Source organism: Saccoglossus kowalevskii, chromosome 14 (assembly GCF_978046115.1).
Source record: "Saccoglossus kowalevskii chromosome 14, keSacKowa6.1, whole genome shotgun sequence".
NCBI lineage: Eukaryota > Metazoa > Hemichordata > Enteropneusta > Harrimaniidae > Saccoglossus > Saccoglossus kowalevskii.
Genome location: NC_140654.1, coordinates 23,876,627 through 23,897,761, shown reverse-complemented (window position 1 = coordinate 23,897,761; position 21,135 = coordinate 23,876,627). Strand labels below are relative to the sequence as shown.

General features: G+C 34.8%; 1 protein-coding gene across 1 annotated transcript; it reads left to right on the top strand.

The window, feature by feature from the left end:
- The first annotated feature begins 6,684 nt into the window (after positions 1-6,684).
- Positions 6,685-19,217, top strand: LOC100373798 (solute carrier organic anion transporter family member 3A1-like). Its single transcript, XM_002731051.3, has 9 exons — positions 6,685-6,760; positions 9,617-10,338; positions 11,056-11,364; positions 11,852-12,016; positions 12,512-12,710; positions 15,306-15,471; positions 15,579-15,889; positions 16,938-17,002; positions 17,808-19,217. Exons 2-9 carry the CDS (start codon positions 9,648-9,650, stop codon positions 18,056-18,058), a joined length of 2,157 nt encoding a protein of 718 aa, XP_002731097.2. The 5' UTR covers positions 6,685-6,760; positions 9,617-9,647; the 3' UTR covers positions 18,059-19,217.
- The last annotated feature ends 1,918 nt before the right edge of the window (positions 19,218-21,135 follow it).

Here is a 21,135-nt window from a genome sequence, read left to right as displayed (position 1 = left end):
TCAAACGACTACTTATGGTTTGTGTGAAGTTGTACAATATGTGAGATGTCATAAATAATATGCGTGACAAGACTTAGTAAAATGTACATACCCAATTCACCAGTGATTGCTGCACAATCTGGATTGAAAGTCGTGCTCAGTTAATTATAGGTACTTTGCTACTTCTTTATGAAAGTTGTTGTGAATTGACAATGAATTTCCAAAATACGTTTCAAATATTAAATTAAAAAGTGTGTATTCATTCATAACTATTATTTATTTGCCAGTTACATGTTTTATAATGCCGCCATGTTGCCCAGTACATGTTCGACGATGAAAGGAAATGTTATATATAAAAAGCCTCTGTCAGATGAAAATCTAGCCTTGGTGAGAAGTGCAACATGACCCTACTATCAACACTGTGCCTGGACAACGGGTTCATCAAACCTACCATCGTATTCATTGCAATCCAATTAAAATAGCCCAAGCTTCCAAAGAAATAAGTCAGATCCCAGGCCCTAATACTCGTCATTCTCTATTGCGTTTAGCTGAAGAAAACTTTAATTTCAACACTGATTGTCTATTTTGTAATACACCAATCAATCACAAAGAACGATGGAAAATAAGTGAGGATTTATTCTCAGAAACCACCATAGAAACCGTTGTTAGCAACATGCAGTGAAATACATGATTCATGGTCGAACAGTGTACACTCAAGAATTATGAGTGTCCATGATTTACCATCTGCTGATGCTATATACCATTGGATATGTACAGGAAAGCAAATTCCAAAGAAATGTACCACACGCCAAAGTGTTTCTAGAAATACAAAGTTAATTAGAGATGATATCAAATCAACAGAGACATCTAATAACTCGTATCCCGCATCATCTGAAATAGAGTCCGAAGAACAATGTCTTAACTTTCTACCAGAATCTCTCAAAGAAATTATTGTAGAAAAAGGGATAGGTGAAACTGGCACCCCTTGGAGAAGCCATTATACCCTGTGTCCTACTCGCTCCACTAGAAATAGGATTGGCAGTACATGTTTCATCATCATCAGTTTCGTCATTGACTCACTTCATCATTATGGATTCTGCAGTTCTTACAATGAGGTACAGAGGTTTGGACAAAATGGATGTAATGACACATTCCATGACATGGGGATAATAGCCACTGCAACACCTGGTACTAAACAAAATCACCCTGTTCCAACAAGAAGGGACAGTCGTCAAGATATATCAACAGGTCATATTGAAATACAGTTCATGGAGTAGATGATCAAGGTATAGTTGACGTGTTGTACAATGACATAATTACCAAGAAAGTCAAAGACCAAATAGAAAATCTAGATATATCTTTTAGAAGACACTGCATGGTCTGGAATGTTGCAGTTTGACCATCATGCACACCATTCCTGAAACAAAATCATCTGTTGTATTTCCCCCTATGATTGATGTGAGTTCAAGTGATTATACATGCATATTCTCCACTTAGAAATGTGTCTCAGAACATGCACTGCGTCATAATGTAAAACCAATCGTCACAATTGACAAGCCACTTCAGTAGAAAGCTTTCACCATCACAGTATCAGCACCTATTGAATCTGATCTACACAAAATAGTCTTACGCTTGGGTGGGCTCCATACTGAGATGAGTTTTACTGGGAGTATAGATCACCTTATGGCTGGTTTAGGTCTCCCAGAATTGCTCAAAACAAATTATGCCTCTGAAGCAGTTGAGCATAAACATACCAGTAAAGCCATATCAAGAGCTGCTCATGCGCATCATCTAGTAGATGCCGTACTTAATGCACTTATCCTAGCCAAGGCTCTGGAAGTATCATTTCCTGAATGTCAAGTTGATGCTACTGAAGAAGATAGAGAAACAGGCCATGAATTGGAGGAAGTCGCAAATGCAGTTTCAATCTCAGACAACCCTGAACTGCAAGAATCACATTCTGTATATACCCGGTTAATGACGGGAGAACAATCTGCAGAGGAGGCTAGTGAATCTGAAACGTTGCTCACAATAAAAGGCCATCTGCAAAAACGGAAAGAAACGATGAAGACTAATCGAACAGCCTTCGTGTGGCTACAGGGTATGAACATGTGGACATTCTTCGGCAATTTGTGAAGGCAGAACATACTGGAAACTGGACTTTGCATCTTCAAGCTGTATGCTTCTGGACACAACCTGCGTACCATATTGATTGTATCTACAATCCATGTCTAGCCTTGTGACTTACCACCCTTTGAAGCTTGCTCATGATGAGGAGCTTGAAGACTAGTGAAGAACTCACCAGAGGACTGAACATCAATGTCTGGCGTGGCTTCTGTCCTTGCCAGCATGTGCCGAAGTCAATGGAGCTATGCAGAATCTCACAGGAGAAAAATACAGCACCGGAGAGCAAAACGAAAAAAAGTTACAACAGCAAGACAACTTCGTGATATGAGAGACACCAACACCATGCTGCTAGCGTTCACAGAAAAAAAATCCCCTTTCACCAAATACAGGGGTACGAAACATAATGAATGGTGTTAATGCTGACAGTTATGTCAATGTAGAAAAAGCTAAATCCATTGGCTTGAAAGTATTGAATTCAATGACTGGGCAGTCAGTGGCTGAATTCGCATTCAAATGAAGTTGTGAAGTCATCACACTTGTTTCCAAGTCGTCAATTAGAATTGATGGTCGACAAATTCATGCGTATCCATATCTTCTCTTCAAAGTCTAAAAATTGCTTGCAAATTGTCCGATAACATGGAATCCATTTTCAAATATGAGTTTATCAACAGTTCTGTTTGATTCTTCAATCATGCTTCGGGAGTCACAGAAGCCAGTAGTTGCAGATGCTATCTTGGCTAAGTTGACTCCTGCTTTATCAGGTCCGTGGAGGAGGAGTCCAGTATGTGTTAGATGGTACATTTTCAGTCCAATATTTAGCATGAACTTCTAATAAATTTATATTTCGCAAACTCGGAAAAAAATATTGTAACAGCATTCTTAATCCTGCTCAAATAGTCTGCACCTATATTTTCTTTACCTTTAATTGCTATAATGCGGTAGCTAATCGATATAGGGCCAACCAGATTAACCTACTGTTTACTGCCAAATTACTTTCCCCATTGCAGAATAATACTGCACTCTGTCTAGCAATTTACGACTGGCGTATGTCACTGGAAATTTTTTTCTTATATTGTTGCAATAAGACTGCACCTAGCTCAACTTCTGATGCATCACATCCCAAAATAAAACTCGTAGTAAAATCAGGAAATCTTAAAATTGGTCGTTTACTCAATAAAACTTTCAAGTGATTAAATGGGGATCTCCCAAGACTACCTTTCTAGGCTGAACTTTTTTGGCCAAATGACTGAGAGGAGCTGCTATTGTGGTACAAATTTGCGATAGTATCCAGCCATGCCTAAAAATGACTTACTTGCTTTACTGTTTCAAGTCTGGCTGCATGCATTTTATCTGGTAATACTGGCAATATACCGTCTCCTACCTGCTGACCAATAAACTCTAAATTAGTAAAATCAAAAAAGACTTTGAAGGTCTTGCAGTTAATTATGCCTTCCTTAAACGAGCCAAAACATTCTGTACAATCTGTATATAATCCTTCCAAAATTTTGAATAAATTAAAATGTAATCAATTAAATTCTCAACTCTGCCTTCAAGACCTACGTCATGAATTACACATGTAGCATTTTTATTCAGACATTGCAGCTGAATTAATCTTTGCTTGGAACTGTTATGACAATTAGGACAACTGACAGCAGAGTGATTTGGAACACCGCACATATAACAGCCTGACTTTGGCTTAGACTGGTCAAATAGACTTACACCTTTACCTTTCCGACATGTGCTAAATAACTGACTTTTCTGACCACCATTTTGAAACTGGCTAGATTTCAGATTTCCACCGCGTGTCAGTCCACGTGCATCTCTAAACTTATCAGCTAAATCAGTCATTTCTATAACTGACTTGGGTGACCTTTCACCTACGAACATGGGCAACTCGTTACCAAAAGTGCTCATCAACTGATCTCTTATCACTAAGTTCTTAACTCCTTCAAAACTCTTATCAACTCCAGCAGGTCTACCCATTGGTCAAAATAACTACTTAATCTAGCTGCAAAATTAGAAATGCTCTCTCCAACTTCTGCCCTACTAGTTCGAAATCTCTTTCTATAACTTTTTTCATTTATATCATAACGCTTCAACAAAGCTGCCTTTAAGCATTTAAACATGCACTAAGATTCATAACCCAACTGCCACGTTTCTGAGATGCAGCAAATCGCTCAATCGCTCGGTTTTGTCTATATTCTTAAGCCTAGCTTTACCATCTTTGGCTGAAAATAGCGTTACATAAATTGACATTTACTAGATACACACATGTCGCTGTTGCACGACCGACTCCAAGATCAGGATTCTACATAAATTCTACAGCAGTTGTAATATCACATCTCGACCTCAAGGTGTCTGCAAACCCACTGTCGGAGTTGTCATGTCGACGAATCCAGGGTCGACTGTCTGACATTTATGGCAACTTTAGTTGGCGCCATTTTGTGCAATGATTTATGGGTGCGACATGCGAATGAGGTCCGAGAATGTTGCGACGATCAAACCCTGAGATAACCAAATATGAGACAATCAAATATCAAAACTGAATAATGACAGATAATAACATAATATCCAAATAATTTTGAAATAACTACAAATCATGACAAGAAAAAAGAACCGATAATACCTACATTTTGATTACACAAAATGATTAGATTACATATACAAATACATTGTAGTGAACATCGAGTGTGGATGGCGAACGTGATAGGTAAATATTAATTCTTGCCCTACAAGTTGTATTTACTTACTTAGGATGTAACTGTATAAACACTGTCTGAAACCATCCTAAATATATAAAAAAAATACTAGCTGTCACTCACAAAGGATTTTAAGAGATTAGTTAATAATATCGATAAAAATACTTAGGGTATAAATGATGGCAGTTAAACGTGCAGCGCAAAAGTTAACAACACACATTGTACTCAGTTGAAATGGTGGTCCACAACTCTCCTAAGTCTAGCCAATTTATGGGCATAAATGGCCCAACTTCAGGGTTTCCACATGAACCAATCAAAATGTGCTCTTGCTAGCAGCTACCTCACGTAAAAAGTCAGCACTTGTTCATCACCCAGATACTTATCCAATGAAGTGCAGAGATGACATCTGTGGGCATGGAAACCTATCTATGATCACAGGCTGTTATCAGTTCATACTATGATAATAATTAAGTACAACATGTAATTCACTTTAATAAATATATTACATCTTGTCAACACAACACCTAATTCATGTCTTATAAAAGTATCCGAAATTATCATATTACCACACATTTACAGCAATATCCTACTTTCATGTACATTTCTGTAATCTGTATTTCATATTATTGTGAATAATTTAGGTCTTCACCCGATTGTTATATATTAATAAGTCATCTTTACTAATTGTATCATAAGAGGTGCCGTATAGCATCAGTAATAAAAAGGAACTGTAAGTTTAAAATACTTGACACGAAATACAATTTACCCTATGTCCCCCTCTCTCTTCATTTATATTTTATGCTTTTCAAATAGATTGCTAGCTCCTCTATACGTAATACTAATGATTACTGACACTTTTGACATTAGACTATCCTTAATTTCATAATTTTGGCGCATTCTAAAATTACTCTTCATTAAAAATTCTTTCGACGGAACTCAATCTCAGTTTATGGTCACTGAGCCTAAGTTCAAACCAAACTTTCCAATTAAAATTATATTTTTATGATATTGAATGTGTTTAGCTTTTCTCCTCACCATCACCACTACCTGATTTATTTTTTGTTTTATTTTTTGTTTGGGTATCATTTAGATTTGAAAACATTAGTAAACTGGGTAATATTTATATTTTACTCTCTTTCTATTTTCAGCAAATCATAATAATACAGGGTTTTGTTTATATTCTTAAGCCTAGCTTTACCATCTTTGGCTGAAAATAGCGTTACATAAATTGACATTTACTAGATACACACATGTCGCTGTTGCACGACCGACTCCAAGATCAGGATTCTACATAAATTCTACAGCAGTTGTAATATCACATCTCGACCTCAAGGTGTCTGCAAACCCACTGTCGGAGTTGTCATGTCGACGAATCCAGGGTCGACTGTCTGACATTTATGGAAACTTTAGTTGGCGCCATTTTGTGCAATGATTTATGGGTGCGACATGCTAATGAGGTCCGAGAATGTTGCGACAATCAAACCCTGAGATAACCAAATATGAGACAATCAAATATCAAAACTGAATAATGACAGATAATAACATAATATCCAAATAATGTTGAAATAACTACAAATCATGACAAGAAAAAAGAACCGATAATACCTACATTTTGGTTACACAAAATGATTAGATTACATATACAAATACATTGTAGTGTACATCGAGTGTGGATGGCGAACGTGATAGGTAAATATTAATTCTTGCCCTACAAGTTGTATTTACATGGACTTACTTAGGATGTAACTGTAACCATCCTAAATATATATAAAAAAACACTAGCTATCACTCACAAAGGATTTTAAGAGATTAGTTGATAATATCGATAAAAATACTTAGGGTATAAATGATGGCAGTTAAACGCGCAGCGCAAAAGTTAAAAAGACACAGTAGCACTACATACAGGCAATACACAACAACAGGGAATGTATGTATGAGACTGAATGAAAACACAGGTAAGACTATATAGTGATTTAAATTTCTTTTCCTAAAATATTGTTTGAATTAACACCAACACACATCATTCGGTTTTCATTTGTGATTACAATTAACTAGTCAGAATACACATGAATTTACTAACGACTTATATGTAATTCATGACATTAGAATCTCAGGTTGTAATATGAAATATATCCCGCGTCGTGTTCGATATGGAACTGATATCGACATACACAACGAGTGTAAAATATATTGTGTGTTTACATGAAATTCGAACACGCACTGCGCGACAATCACCAGCCTTTAAAGCAACAAATGCTTAGCGTTTGCTCCAATATGGCGCCAACCCCATCACCAAAATACTATTCCATGCCTTCGGGATGACAAGTTCTCTTAACATCAACTTTTCAATTTTGGGGTCACATATGTTACTGAAGAATAAAATACCTTTTTATATCGGTATATCAAATTGTTCAGGTAGAATATTCGTATGTGTTTCTTTTTATAAGTATGACAGTAAAAATGTGGAAACTTTACGTTATAGAACGTGTTTTGTGAACACTATTAATATTGACTTCTTATGTTTGCTCAGTATGTTCATGAAAATTGTAAATTAGTCACTAATTCCATATTTAAACATGTTAAAATGTAGCTGTGATCTAAATTGTACTGTACTTTAAGAACTCTGAATACAGATGCAGTCTAGCGCCACCTACAGTTGGATGTCCTGTTATACTTCCGGTTATTAGCGCGAACTTATAGTTGGATGTTGTTTATTTTGTCCGACTATATCTTTGATTATTCCCCCCTTCATGGCTGACTCCGCTCCTGTGACAAAAAGGAAAAAGGAAACACACACAAATGTCTGGTTCAATCTTGAAATGATGTATTTGTCTTCTGAAATTGCGCATTTGTATCAGTGTGTCAGACAACAATTTTTATTTGACACAACACGTATTTCATGTATCTTTCCTGGCGAAATGTGGTGAATTTATCGAACAAAAAAGTATTCTGGTCTGTTATCCCTCACTGGTTGGAGTGGAAATCTGTATCACCTAATTAGAGTTCCATCTCCAGCAATATCGTTAATTCCCGCAGTAGTCCAACGCTCAACGCAGCCTGCACGAACGTTGGTACATGCACTGCACACACCACAACAAATTTAGCAAGAACACATTTGAATGACTTAGCGTTCTCTTCCTCAAAAACAGAAATAATAAAATTGATCTCAACTATAGAGAACTCTATTTATAGAAAACAACAGCTTTGGCAATATTCTACTATAAATAAAATAGTGCCTCACATATAATTAAAACTAAAAATAAAACGATAAAAAAGGGCAAGGGAGGATAGCCGGTACAGGTTAAATGTAATAAAAACGGCATTTTACGTTTTGAAATGAAAGTTTCAAGGTTTTTACACTTTACAGATAAAGCAAATTCCTAATTACATTTTTATAATGGACATTGCGTACGAATTACGACATTTTAAGTGGAAAATGCTTTATACGCTTACAAAAAATAAGATCTTTGTACAAATTACGGACGATTTAAAAAGATTACATTTTACACCTTGCCCATGTTTACGAAAGTTTTTTTTTATTCATTTCAATTACATTATTACGAAAGTGAAAACAACTGGTCACAGCTAACAAAAATACCTTTGCCCTGAATATTTACTTTGTTGTGGAATACACGGAAAATCTTTAATACTTATTATTAATTAATTAATTAATTTCAGTTACCATGATTTTCACAATGAAACATGATTGATACAAGTGAACTGATTCAATGTATATTCATGTTTGTCGTGAAACAAAGCGGGTTTCCACGGAATTATTTGTGCAAAGCAATGAATGTTGACGTCCAAAAGGCGTACCATCATCCAGTCATCATACCCCGTGGTGAATTTATAATTAATATTTTCACTTCGTGTGAAACACTGACAAATATAAAAAGAAACTATGAACAAACGACGAATGGTTGGTAGGAAATTACAATCGTTGTATAAATATATTGATAATATGATGAGAAAATAAGTGTCGAAGAACGTCTGTCACCGTAAGTTCCAGCGTTGCTTAATTTTGTGGTATTTTACGGGGTATTTTCATCCTACCATATTAGGAAATGCGAATTCCAACCATGGAATGATTAGGTGCGTAAGCGCCCTACAATAATACAAACAAACATGGCTGTCACTAGGGTTTGACAGGACTTCACACAAAGATGTTTGCTGATTCTGTTTTAACATTTTCGGATTTCGGCATTCAAATGACGTGTCCTTGGACGTAAAAAATGTATAATAATAAGGTTAATACTATGGTGTACTCAGACAGTACACCATCGTATCGACTTCCGCTGCGCGTCGGTCGTTACTCCCGCTGTACTGTCTTCGTGAATACCTTGAAGTATCCTCGTACTAACCTCATGTTATTACTGTGTAATTCATTTATTTTGCCATATATTTCATAAACTAATTTACATACTATTACTGGGTGTAAATTGCTAATATACACTATTAGATAAAATAAATGTTTGATTGATAGATTGATTGAATGATGTAATAATACACTTTGCATCAAATTACACGAGAGAGTGGCTATGAACTACAATGTAATTCATCTCACCATTAATATACAATTGTAGATAGAGTGTAAGAATAGCTTGGTAAAACACGAAGCACACAAATGTTCATAGTCACATACTTTTGCCAGAGGCATGGATCTTTATCTAAGACACAAAACATACTTCTAGCACAAACCGTTTGTATTTGCAGCATAATTTGTAGTTATTTGTTAATTCAAAAATTGATACAGTTATTAGGATTTTTAATCTAATCAAAATAATTTATTATTATTACATATAATATTGCAGGTATTATTTCCGTTAAACTTGATAGATAAACATGGATAGTGAAAGCAGCAACGGCGATATTCCAACAGAAACTGAACAATATGTGGGTGATTACATGCCTGTCAACGTCGTCTCTGCACAGTCTAAAACTGACGAGTACGACTATAGTTGCGGAATAAGAACATGGCGCCCCAAGTGTCTGCAAGTTTTCGCAAAGGCTCACTTTGGAGTGGCTGGTCTCGTGATAGCAACACTATGCGTGAATGTCAATTTCACTGCGATGGTATCTGCTGTAAACAATTGGGAGAAACGATACAGTTTACCCTCTACTATAGTTAGCCTTGTATTTACTGTAATGGACGTAGCCATGTTGTTGCCTATAATTCTAATAACCTACATAGGTGGTAGACCAGATACCCACAAACCACGGTGGATAGGAAGTGGTATGGTGATTGGAGGTATAGGTCTGCTCATTGTCAGCAGTCTGCAATTCATGTCGGAACCATATCAATACGGCGTCAGCCATAAGAAAACCTCAGAGCTCTGCAGTGCACAAACAGAACATTCTTTTAACTACACCATTGTATGCAATGAAGAGGCTGTGCATGGGGAACAGCTTAAATTATTAATATTGATACTCACTGGAATAACTCTGTTTGGCATTGGTATATCTCCACTCTTCACTCTTGGAATCACATATATTGATGACAATGTTGCCAAGAATAAAGCCCCTTTCTACATAGGTAAAGTATATATAGAAATATACAGAATTTGTCAAAATTTCAGTTTGTAAGATTAGTATTAGAGTGCATGCTGACATTTTTCCTGCTTCAATACACTCATATCCGCCTTTGAATTTGACTCTAGGAACCATAATTTGACCATACAAATTTTACCATCTAACAAATAGGAAGATTTTATTCATCAATCAGTTGTCTACACATACACAGGAACATCACACTTTTTCCTTGGGTTTATTTCACAGCTCAAAAAATCTTCTATCATCAGAAATTATAAACCAAGGATTTTGAAGAAAATGTTATCTTTGATATTTGTTTGTTTGTGATCACATACAATAAATTTGTTACCAAGGTGATCTCATTATGTCACTTGTCTAATGTAGACCTCATATTTCAAACAGAATCCATTCGATTAAGACTCAGAAGGAAATATGGTGAACCATTCATGTATATCATGATCGTTATATAATATGCTCTGAGTGATTTGACTATATTTTGTAATGTACTTGTCAAATGTTTTTTTTTACTTTTTATTTTTGTCAATTGTTTAGTGTTTTTAGTAAATTTCGCTATCCAACCTGTATTCAATGGTTACATTACTAGAGATGTGATTGTTGTAAATGATAAGCCTCATATTGAACATTTTATTTTGCTACCATTCTGTATTTTGAGATTACTTACAAGGGTTATTATTAATTATTGATGAATTCTTCAATCCAGGTATAATGTTCTCTATGTATGCACTGGGACCACTCATAGCTTTCCCAATATCAGCTGTCTATAATAACATGTACGTAGATTTCTATCGTATCAACACATCGATGATCGATATCAGTCGATATGATCCACGCTGGGTCGGTGCATGGTGGCTCGCTTTCGTTATTAATGGTCCTTTGTGTATTATTATTGGAATATCGATTATGTTACTTCCGAAAAGGATCCATGCTAAGATTGGAATTTCAGGTAGCCAAATGAAAGAAGTAGTTGAGAACAACACTATCGTTCCTGATTTGAACAAGAAGCTGAAAGGTATGTTATATTTGGCTTATATTGTGTGCACTATAAAGAATCCGATAGGGTCACATAGTAGATTGTAATTTAAGAATATGTCCACCATTAAGGTAATTTGGTTTCATATTTTACAAATTGTGCAGTTTGAAAGGGGAGTCAATTTTATTACATAACTGATCGAATACAGAAACATGACCTTTCATTACCATGCAATGGCGGGAGAATGAAATAACAATCATTTTTTAATAGTTTTTCCCCTTTAACGAGCAATAACCTTTATATTATTACACAGTGGATTATTGGATTTGAAAAAAAAACTTGCTTGAAGGGCTACAAATGATTGTGCAGCAAATTCTCGTTATTTTATGCATTCAAATAAATATAAATAAATCAAATACATGTTAAAGTATCCAAACTTGCATTCAGTGAAATTAAAATAATCCAATATCGATAAACCATCCACTTAATTGAAATGCTTGTCCAATGAATCTTCTTCTATTTTCAGATCTGCCACAGGCGCTGAAAAGACTCATCTATAATAAGACTTACGTGGCAGTGATGATGTCACGTATAGTCGATACGGCTCTGATTGCAGCATTCGCGCCTTTTAGTGTTAAATACATTTACGACCAATTAAGAGTTACAATGTCAATGGCGGGGATCCTTGTTCGTAAGTTATTAGTCTTCGATGCTTTGTAGACTCGAAAGATCGTTGTTAATATGCACATAATTTGGTTATTGCACTTTAGTGTCTTCTTCTTAAATGACTTGTGAATTGTCATATTCCATACACTTCTCATAATTCTGGCGGCGTGATTCATTTGATTTGTTTCTTGTATTTTCAAAGCCGTATGATCAGCATCAACAAATATGTATAAGGTCACAAATATTCAGTACAGTACGTGATTTATGGCGTCATAATTCATTGTCTGAATAATAGTGGCAGTACATATTTGAGCCATAATTCTGAAAATGGCACTAAACCTTTAAATATCTTCTTAAGAACCATTTAAGAACCACGACAATTAAGCGAATGTTGAAACCATGTGTCACACAATCATTCGTGGCTCAAATGACACCAGTGTAGAAGACGTCTGCTTAATGTATTACACAGGGGTGGTGTGACTTACTGACAAATCCATGTTCACTACTATTGTTTTTGCAGCTTTTGCATTTATTATACCAAGCGGACTTGGGATATTCATTGGAGGTATACTCATGCGGAAATACAAACCATCATTAGTATCTACAGCTAGAAATGTCCTTCTTGCAGCTGTTCTGGTTGTACCACTTCCTATCATAATGATCTTTATTGGATGTGATAATTATAGATTTGCTGGCATCAATACAGAATACGCAAATAGGTTAGTGTGTCATCACGTGGACCTTCATGGACATATTTTAGATAATAATAATAATAATTGTTTCCATTTTTTTAAATCTTTTTCACTGGAACTTAATACTGATTTGCATCGTGTGATATCGTGTACCAATGTATTCTGGATTATGCTCTTGTTTGAGTATTCCCCTGATTATAATGTCTTTAAGCATCTATGTGTGTATCTTAAAAATAAATATTCTAATATTGTTGCATGGTATCAAATGCCCTGTAAAGAACCCTGTAAAACTGAATTAAAGGTCTTGTTCAACTCAAATAAACATTGTATGATGGTTCTCTAGTATTTCTCCGCAGTGAAGCTGCACAGGTTCTGTGAAATTTTCTGGGTTGATCTTGTTCAGATTTATCTGAATTAGTATTTATATTAGAATATTACTAAGTTGGCTCATTAAACTTGTTGGCATTTATCTCACACTCAATAGCCACAAATATTCCAGGTATTATATTAGTTTATAGGAATATTCAATTAAATTAAGTCAATTAAAGCTAAGATATTCCTTCTAAGCAAAGATAAATATAAATATATTCACGATATAACTTGAATATGGCATTCTTATTCTGGGTCCAACAATTTAAAAAAAATAAAAGCAAGTAATAATACTAAGTGTAATAACTTCTAGAAATTAAAATAAAATTCTGCATATTGTAGATATATATATAATGTCAGTTTTCTGAATAACATAAATGATATCAGTTAATTCGTCAATTGTTCTGGAGTGAGCAATACATTGACAAACATTTGTTAGTGCCCGTGCAATGCAGTCTGCAATTGGCAAATCTGGCAGATAGATGATATAAATTCGTATAAAATGAATCATTTTGTGCCTCTGAATATGTTTTCCCGACCCATATGTGCAATATATTTTCACAGTAATACTTTTCAAAATATAAAAATAGGCCCTGCATGTCTCTGACCACTCATTCTCTACCTCCCTACATAGTTCCGACAAGTGTCTTCAATATCAAGTATAATAATTTAGGTAAAGTCGTACCTATAATCATACTATTGTACCTGATGAATAAAAACAAGTCATTGGGTATGAGGTAACAAAGATAACGAAATGATATGCTAAATACTGCAGCTCGAGAGATGAGTTCAGATAATAATGTGTACCATAATAATAAGAGATTATATATGCTAATTTGACAATAGCTTTTATAGATACACGATATGTTTTCCCATTAAAATGGACGCACTATCTGCACTATATATATATATATGTAAAAACGGGGTGAAACCATGTCTTGAGATTAAAAAATACCCGACAATGGCACGTTGACATGGAATTCAAACAGGATGAGAGGGTTTTGCATTCTTCCTTTTTGATAGCAATCACTTACACTGATCTTGTAAATTTGTGTTGAGATGGTTAAACAGTGGGTCACTTTTTAAAAAGTTATCCAGACCATAAATGTAGTAATTAAAAATGAACATTTTCAGAATCAAGGCCAATTCCTCATTCTCTCCTGTATGATGCAGCTGTGTTCACCGGTCTTTCAACGATTCACCATTGTGAATCACATAGATATAACCTTGTGGCGACACAGTTAGTTTGGCAACTGTGACGTATTTTTGTGTTTTTTGAGTGTATTTCGTATTTTTTAATTTTGCTATTTAGTTCTATATTTTTTAACACATTTACCATAAACACGGGGAGACATAATCTTGTATGGAGCACAAAAACGCATTTTTTTTGGTGGGGGGGGTGGATTGGTTTATTATGAAGGAAAGCAAATCATCCATGGAAAATTGCCAACAAAACGCAATGATTTACATAGCTGCTGGCCCTTGCACATTGGTACCATCAAACCAGTGCCTTCACCAATGCATGTATGCATGTCAATTTAATCATATCACATGCTAGACATATAGTCCTCCAAAGGACACCTTCCATATGTTCAATGAAAATACCCAAGTGGGTTTACAGATTCTGTATATTATTATCGCAACATTGCTTGGCTCCTTCAAGCATCAACTAGATACAATAAGTTAGACAATGAATGAAATACATGTTTAGTATGTCTGTCCGCTAAGGGATCCCCAGTTTCAAAATAGTTCTTGATAGTGACTTTTGGATAAAGGACAATGGTTGGATATGCTATTTCAATTTGTAAACATTCACTGGTCTTTTATAAGGGTTTTTGTAACAGGTTTTTGCACTGAAGAGAGCATTGATCGATTTATGCCCAAATACTTTGTAGTAATATAATGCTGGAATGTTCTCGCGCATATTTACCCGAAAAACTTTTCTGAATTGTAGGGAGCTGTGTATTAAAAAAGCGTTTGGATCATACTTAACTTGGTGCAGTAACGAACACAAATATGCATAGAGTTAATAATCCTTCAATTGAAAGGTCTATCCATATCCTGTACTGCTTTATCACTGTAAAATATGTGATACATATAAATTTACAAGGGGTTCAAATTATCTCCTGTGGAATGGTGATTATATTTCCCTTTTATCATGCTCTTTTTTGCAATTAGAGGGTGATGGTGTATTGCTTAAATAAATCAATCAATCAATTCAATCAATTAAGTCTGAACATTTTCTTATTGCAGATTATATGGCAATAGTAGCAATGTGAACAATGTAACTTCCTGTAACTCTGAATGTATATGTCAAGATGATGTTTTTGATCCGGTATGTGGATCAGATGGAATAACGTACCTTTCACCATGCCATGCAGGATGTCAATCACTGGATTCCCCGATGCCATATGCAATGGTAATGTTTGGCTTTTATTTTATTTATCCAAACCATTGATAGGGAATACATTCATCTTATATTAATATAATAACCTTGACGTTGTAAAATTTGTTTGTTTTTTATAGAATTTCAATGAATGCACCTGTACTGGCGCAATTAACAGTGATATCCCTAGTAGGATCAGTTCTACTTTTACAAGTAATCATTCCCTGATGGCCAATAGTTATGATAACTATACAGAGACGTACAACAATACAATAAATAATGGATCTGCATACCTTCTCAATGAGGACGATATATCAATACTTGGCTATGCTGAGCCAGGTATATGCAAAGAAGAAAGCAATCAAATTACTATTGTGTTTGTTGTTGTATTCTGCCTGTTTAGCTTTGTCGGATCTCTTCCAGCAACAATGACGATGGAACTAATTCTAAGGTATTGGTTTGAACTTATTTGGTGAATATGTGAACCACACCGAACTGCACAAAACCAGTTCACACAAGTCCTACACTGGACACATCACAGCAGTTCAAATCACACGAAATATTACATCAGTAATGTCACATCACAATAAATCATTATCAGTGTGGCTTTATATATTTCCTTTATGGTGGGGAATAACCGTGTATGGCAAGATTAGGACAGTGAAGCCACTTGTTAAAAAAATAAATCAATAAACTCATACAATGTGGCCTTTAACATTGACCTTAAAATGCAAAATATGTGCCATAATCAAAGACGATTGCTATTTTTGAAGTTATGTGAAAAAAACAACACAAAAACGTTAATTATTACTCCCACCTTTGACCTGAAATTGAAACTATTTTTTATATACCGAAGATTTATATTGACCCACCAATTTTAACAAGGCATTATGAACGGCATGACATTTAAGGAATAGGTGTACCACCCTTATGTAGTTACTTTTTATATTACGAAAGTACATAAACACACACCTTTTGCCCCTAAAATTTGAAATGCCCTGTGGGTTATATAGCGAACATGTGTTCTATGTACCGAACGCACACACAGATAATGTGACCTATCTTATGGTGCCAAGTCCGCACGCGCAGTTTTCGTTGACTGAGATTACAGAACCCCCCCCAAAAAAATGTCTCGCTCCCATTAGCACAAGAGACTTTAACCTTAGTTCGTGTTAATTCAAGTTCTGCTGCGTAGGATCGTCCTGCTAGTGACCATCTTGGAGGCCAGCCCGGCGACTTTTTCCACCCAAAGCACAAACAACTACCCCAAAACTTTAATAATAAAAGCACCAGTACAAGGATTATAACACATGTGACTTGTAACAAAGAATACATAGCGTATTTTGCTGAGCACAAAATAGTGACGTACGTATGATAAAATATACATACATACATCCCACATAATTCACATAAGACGAATGTATGTCTATACTAATGTGTTTGTGTACTCAACTGTGATTGAAACATTTATAGACGGTCACGTTTGTGTTTGTTCGTAGGTGCGTTGACCCAGCAGATAAAACGCTTGCACTAGGTGTTCAAGATGTGTTTTCTACGTTATTAGGTAAATCAACTAGTTCGAACGCCACAGTCGTCATGCCGCGTTATCTTGTATACGGGTTCTTTGTGACGTATACATCGGTTGTAAAACAGACGCTGCGTGATGATTGTGGTGATTTGTACCTTTGATGTAAGCGACTTTGTAAAACATTTGTGTAAGCGTTCGTAATCACCTCAATTGCGCATGCGCAATACAATTACTGGGGTCACTGGATTATAAGTATAGGTAAAACCACCGGACAGAAGTATTTAGTGTGGCTAAGTCTCGTGTTATTACCTACTCATAAAGGTTCTTCCTTATGATTTAAAGTAGGAGGCAAGGTCAAAATAACTTCCCCGCCAAAAAATCCTTTTTTTTTAATTTCCACTTTGACCATAATCGGACAAGGCGTGTCTCAAATCAATTCAAGAAATCACTACTGTGGCACTCACCTGAGCGTGTATACATAAGTATTGATGACGTCAGTGTCAGATTTAGTTCAAGAGTAAATTACCATATCCAAAATTTGCTGATTGGCGAATTCAGTAGAAACTATGTAATATAAATTTCCACTCAGAATCTGAAATAATAGGCTACAAGCATTATTGTAAAATCAGTTACAAATTGGGTGAAAATCGTATTTTTTTTTGAAAAAATAAGGATATAGAACAACATACTGCGTTTGCTATAATTCTTAATACAACTTATTAATTTATTTTAGCTTGGATTAAAATTATTGTCTTCAAATTAGGTGAAATCGTAATATCTGAAAGAATTAAGAACATAGAACAACATACTGATCTCATAATTATTTTTCTCATTGTTTCAGTTTGGATTCCAACGCCAGTGTTTATTGGAGCAACAATTGATTCCACATGTGTGTTTTGGGAAACGACAGCATGTGGCGATGAGGGCGCTTGTTGGATATATGACATTCCACAGTATCGCATGAAATACATGTTAGTTCTATTAGCTATTAAGGTCGTTTGTCTGATCTTCAAAGCACTGACTTGGTGGTTGTTTAGAAATCGTGTCGGTAACGTACCAACACACACATCTGAAAATGACACATACCTTTGAATTATTGTTAGTAATTATATACTTTAGTATTATGTATTCTATTAATTTAGGAACTGTGCCATTTCGTCATTAGTAAGCGTTATCAAACTCAGTCACATACATAATGTTTTCTTACATTTGTATAATAAACAGTGGCAATATGAGTTTAAAATACAGGTGATAATGCATGTAGGTGTAACGTATGGGTAATATATTATACTACATCCCTTACAATTGAAGTATTGCAGTACAATTCACAACTGATATCACACGTCACGTGGTATACCATGCAGGTGGTAATAGAAGTGACACAGTATCCATATAACGTAGAGGGGATAACGGGAACAACAGTGTAATAATGGAAAATGTATAATGTCAGACATTGTACTTATGCCAATGAAAGAAACAATATAATGCACAGGTGATAATTGTATTAGCAGTGTAATAATGGCAAGTGATAATGTGAGTAAATAGTCTTATTGTATAATGTACATGTGATAATCTATGGAATAGTATGAGCGATTAACAGTATAATGTATAGATTATAATGGGAATATCTATTTAATGTACAGGTGATAGTGTGAATAACACAGTATAATAAACATTTGAGCATGGAGTACCATTATAATGTACAGATTGTTCATAATTGAGGTAAAAGGGTTACAGCGCAGGTGATCATGTGAACAGTATACTGTATAGTAGACTGTACAGAAGATAACGGATTGTACATTGAGTGCAATGTACAATTCATTAGATATATAACGCAACATACTGTTAATGCGAGTAACAATTTGATGATTATGTCAGTAACACAGTTTAATTTACAGCTTGTAATAAGGGTAACACGGTTTAATGTAATGTGATAATGCATGTAAAGGTAAAATATACAGGTTGTACATACTATATTGTACAGGAAATTATACATGTAATGGTATAATGCATAGGTAATAATGTCAAAACACATTTTGAATGTTAAGTCTAGTCCTTCACTAGCAAAACTTTGGTTCGGGTTATCTGTCATGTTTAATTTTAATAAATTGTAGTTTACTTTTTAATCAGACTGCATTACTTTCGATACCTTGTTGGTTAAGTTATTACTTGGGATCTGAATGTTTCTTTTCGAAAGACTATATAATTAATGTTATTTCAGTTAAAAAAATAAAAGCTGATTTAGCAAACACACGGTTCACACTCATTGTAAACACGCACACATTCAAACAGTCAGTTTAATTTGAAAGTGATTAACAAGACTAAGTTTTAAAACACACCTTGCATTACTATACACGGAAAATTAAATATGGTACAACTTTGGTCAAATTTGTTTCACATTAATATACTGAAAAGAATGCCAAACATAGTTAGAATATACTGAGCCCTTGCACAAGACATAAATTTAATACACCAACTACCAGAACACAATGGAGTTAAAATTGAATACATGCTATTATAATATATTCCATATCTTCTAAAATCTGAGGAAATAATTTTATCATTACTAATTCTTCTATATTTGTATAAACCATAAGCACTGCGTAAAGACATCTGGTAAAAGAAACTAACAAGATAAAATGTAATATTCAAAACTGTACTTAGAGGTTGAGAGTTTGAATTGTCATTTGATTGTTATCTCCATATTTTTGTGATTAGTTATTTAGTTGAAAGAAACCATTATGGCAATCTATTGACTCTGGATGCGTCCACAAGATAATTCCGACATCCGGCTTGCAGACATCTTAGGTAGAGATGTGAAATTACTATTGCTGCTGTATTTCTGTAGATGATCGCAATTAAATGCTAATTCATTGAATGATATTTCCCGTTAACGTTCGTGAAGCTACAATTGATCACATAGACTACACAGACTATATCATGCGTTATAATTATATGCTAAAATTAAGGTAATATAAATAACATCAACCTGTTGTCTTTTTTGCATCTAAATTACCGAAAGGAATAAAAAACAAAACAAAAATGCATAAATATTAGTTATGGCTATACAAGTTGTATTTACCATGTCTGAAACCACCCTAAATATAGTAAATATACTAGCTGTCACTCACAAAGTGTTTGAAAAGATTATTTGGTAATATCGATAAAAATAGATTATAAATAACGCATACGCGGATTCATACGTTAAACAAGTGGCACTGAAAAGGCAATATAAAAACAACAGAAAATGTAGGTACTGAGAAACTGAATAAGGTAAGACAGTTATATTAGTTGTATGTCATGATTACTGTGCATGCATGCATGTGATGATTTCAAACTCATCTTTGTGCTTCAAATTTTACAATGAAAAATACATGATGTCTACTGAATACATCCGGACTAGGTCTAAACAATATAATTCATATACAGCTGACTCTACAGCGATGGCATGTCTTGAGAATGTCATGATTTTTCAAATATTGTCAAACAGGGCTCTGAACAAAAACACTAGTTGGCAATATCGCTAAAAATTGATAGGTTATAAATGATAGCACAGGTAATACACAACAACGGGGAATGTAAAATTAAAAGACTGAATGAAATAGATTACCATTTTTTGTTATGTCATGACTACAGTGCATGCATATGCTGATTTAAATGTCTTTCTCTATTGTTTGAATCAACACCGACCATCATCTTGTGGAGTTCATTTAAGGACAATTAACTAGTCAGAATAAAGGTAGAAATATATATATACACAACACACACACACACACACATTGGTGAACTAGCCTTGCACTGTGGGTGTTTTATTGTTGGCATTCAACCAGTCATTATCCACCCCTACCAATACACCCTACAGCAATGATGGTTCCTATACTCATTTGCATCTATGTACAACAAGCTTAGCCAATAGATGCACCTGACTCATCAAACTTTTGACCAACCAATCATTCTAAATATTGTGGAGTGAGGGCGCTATTTACTAATGAGAGGAATCTTTTAAACGAATAAACAGATATATATTTCACACCCGAGAATAAAATAGCAGTGAACATCAAGTGACGCCTCAGATTAATTTAGCAATAGTTTGCACTTAGCTCAAAACATATTGTGGCAGGACTGTTTATTTATTTGCGAGGTGTACTCCATTTGCATTTTGAACTAAG

Coding starts and splice junctions, on each gene's coding strand:
- LOC100373798 (XM_002731051.3), top strand. CDS start 9,648: ATGGATAGTGAAAGCAGCAACGGCGATATTCCAACAGAAACTGAACAA. Junction 11,365..11,851: donor TTTGAACAAGAAGCTGAAAG/GTATGTTATATT, acceptor TTCTATTTTCAG/ATCTGCCACAGGCGCTGAAA. Junction 17,003..17,807: donor TGTGTTTTCTACGTTATTAG/GTAAATCAACTA, acceptor TCATTGTTTCAG/TTTGGATTCCAACGCCAGTG.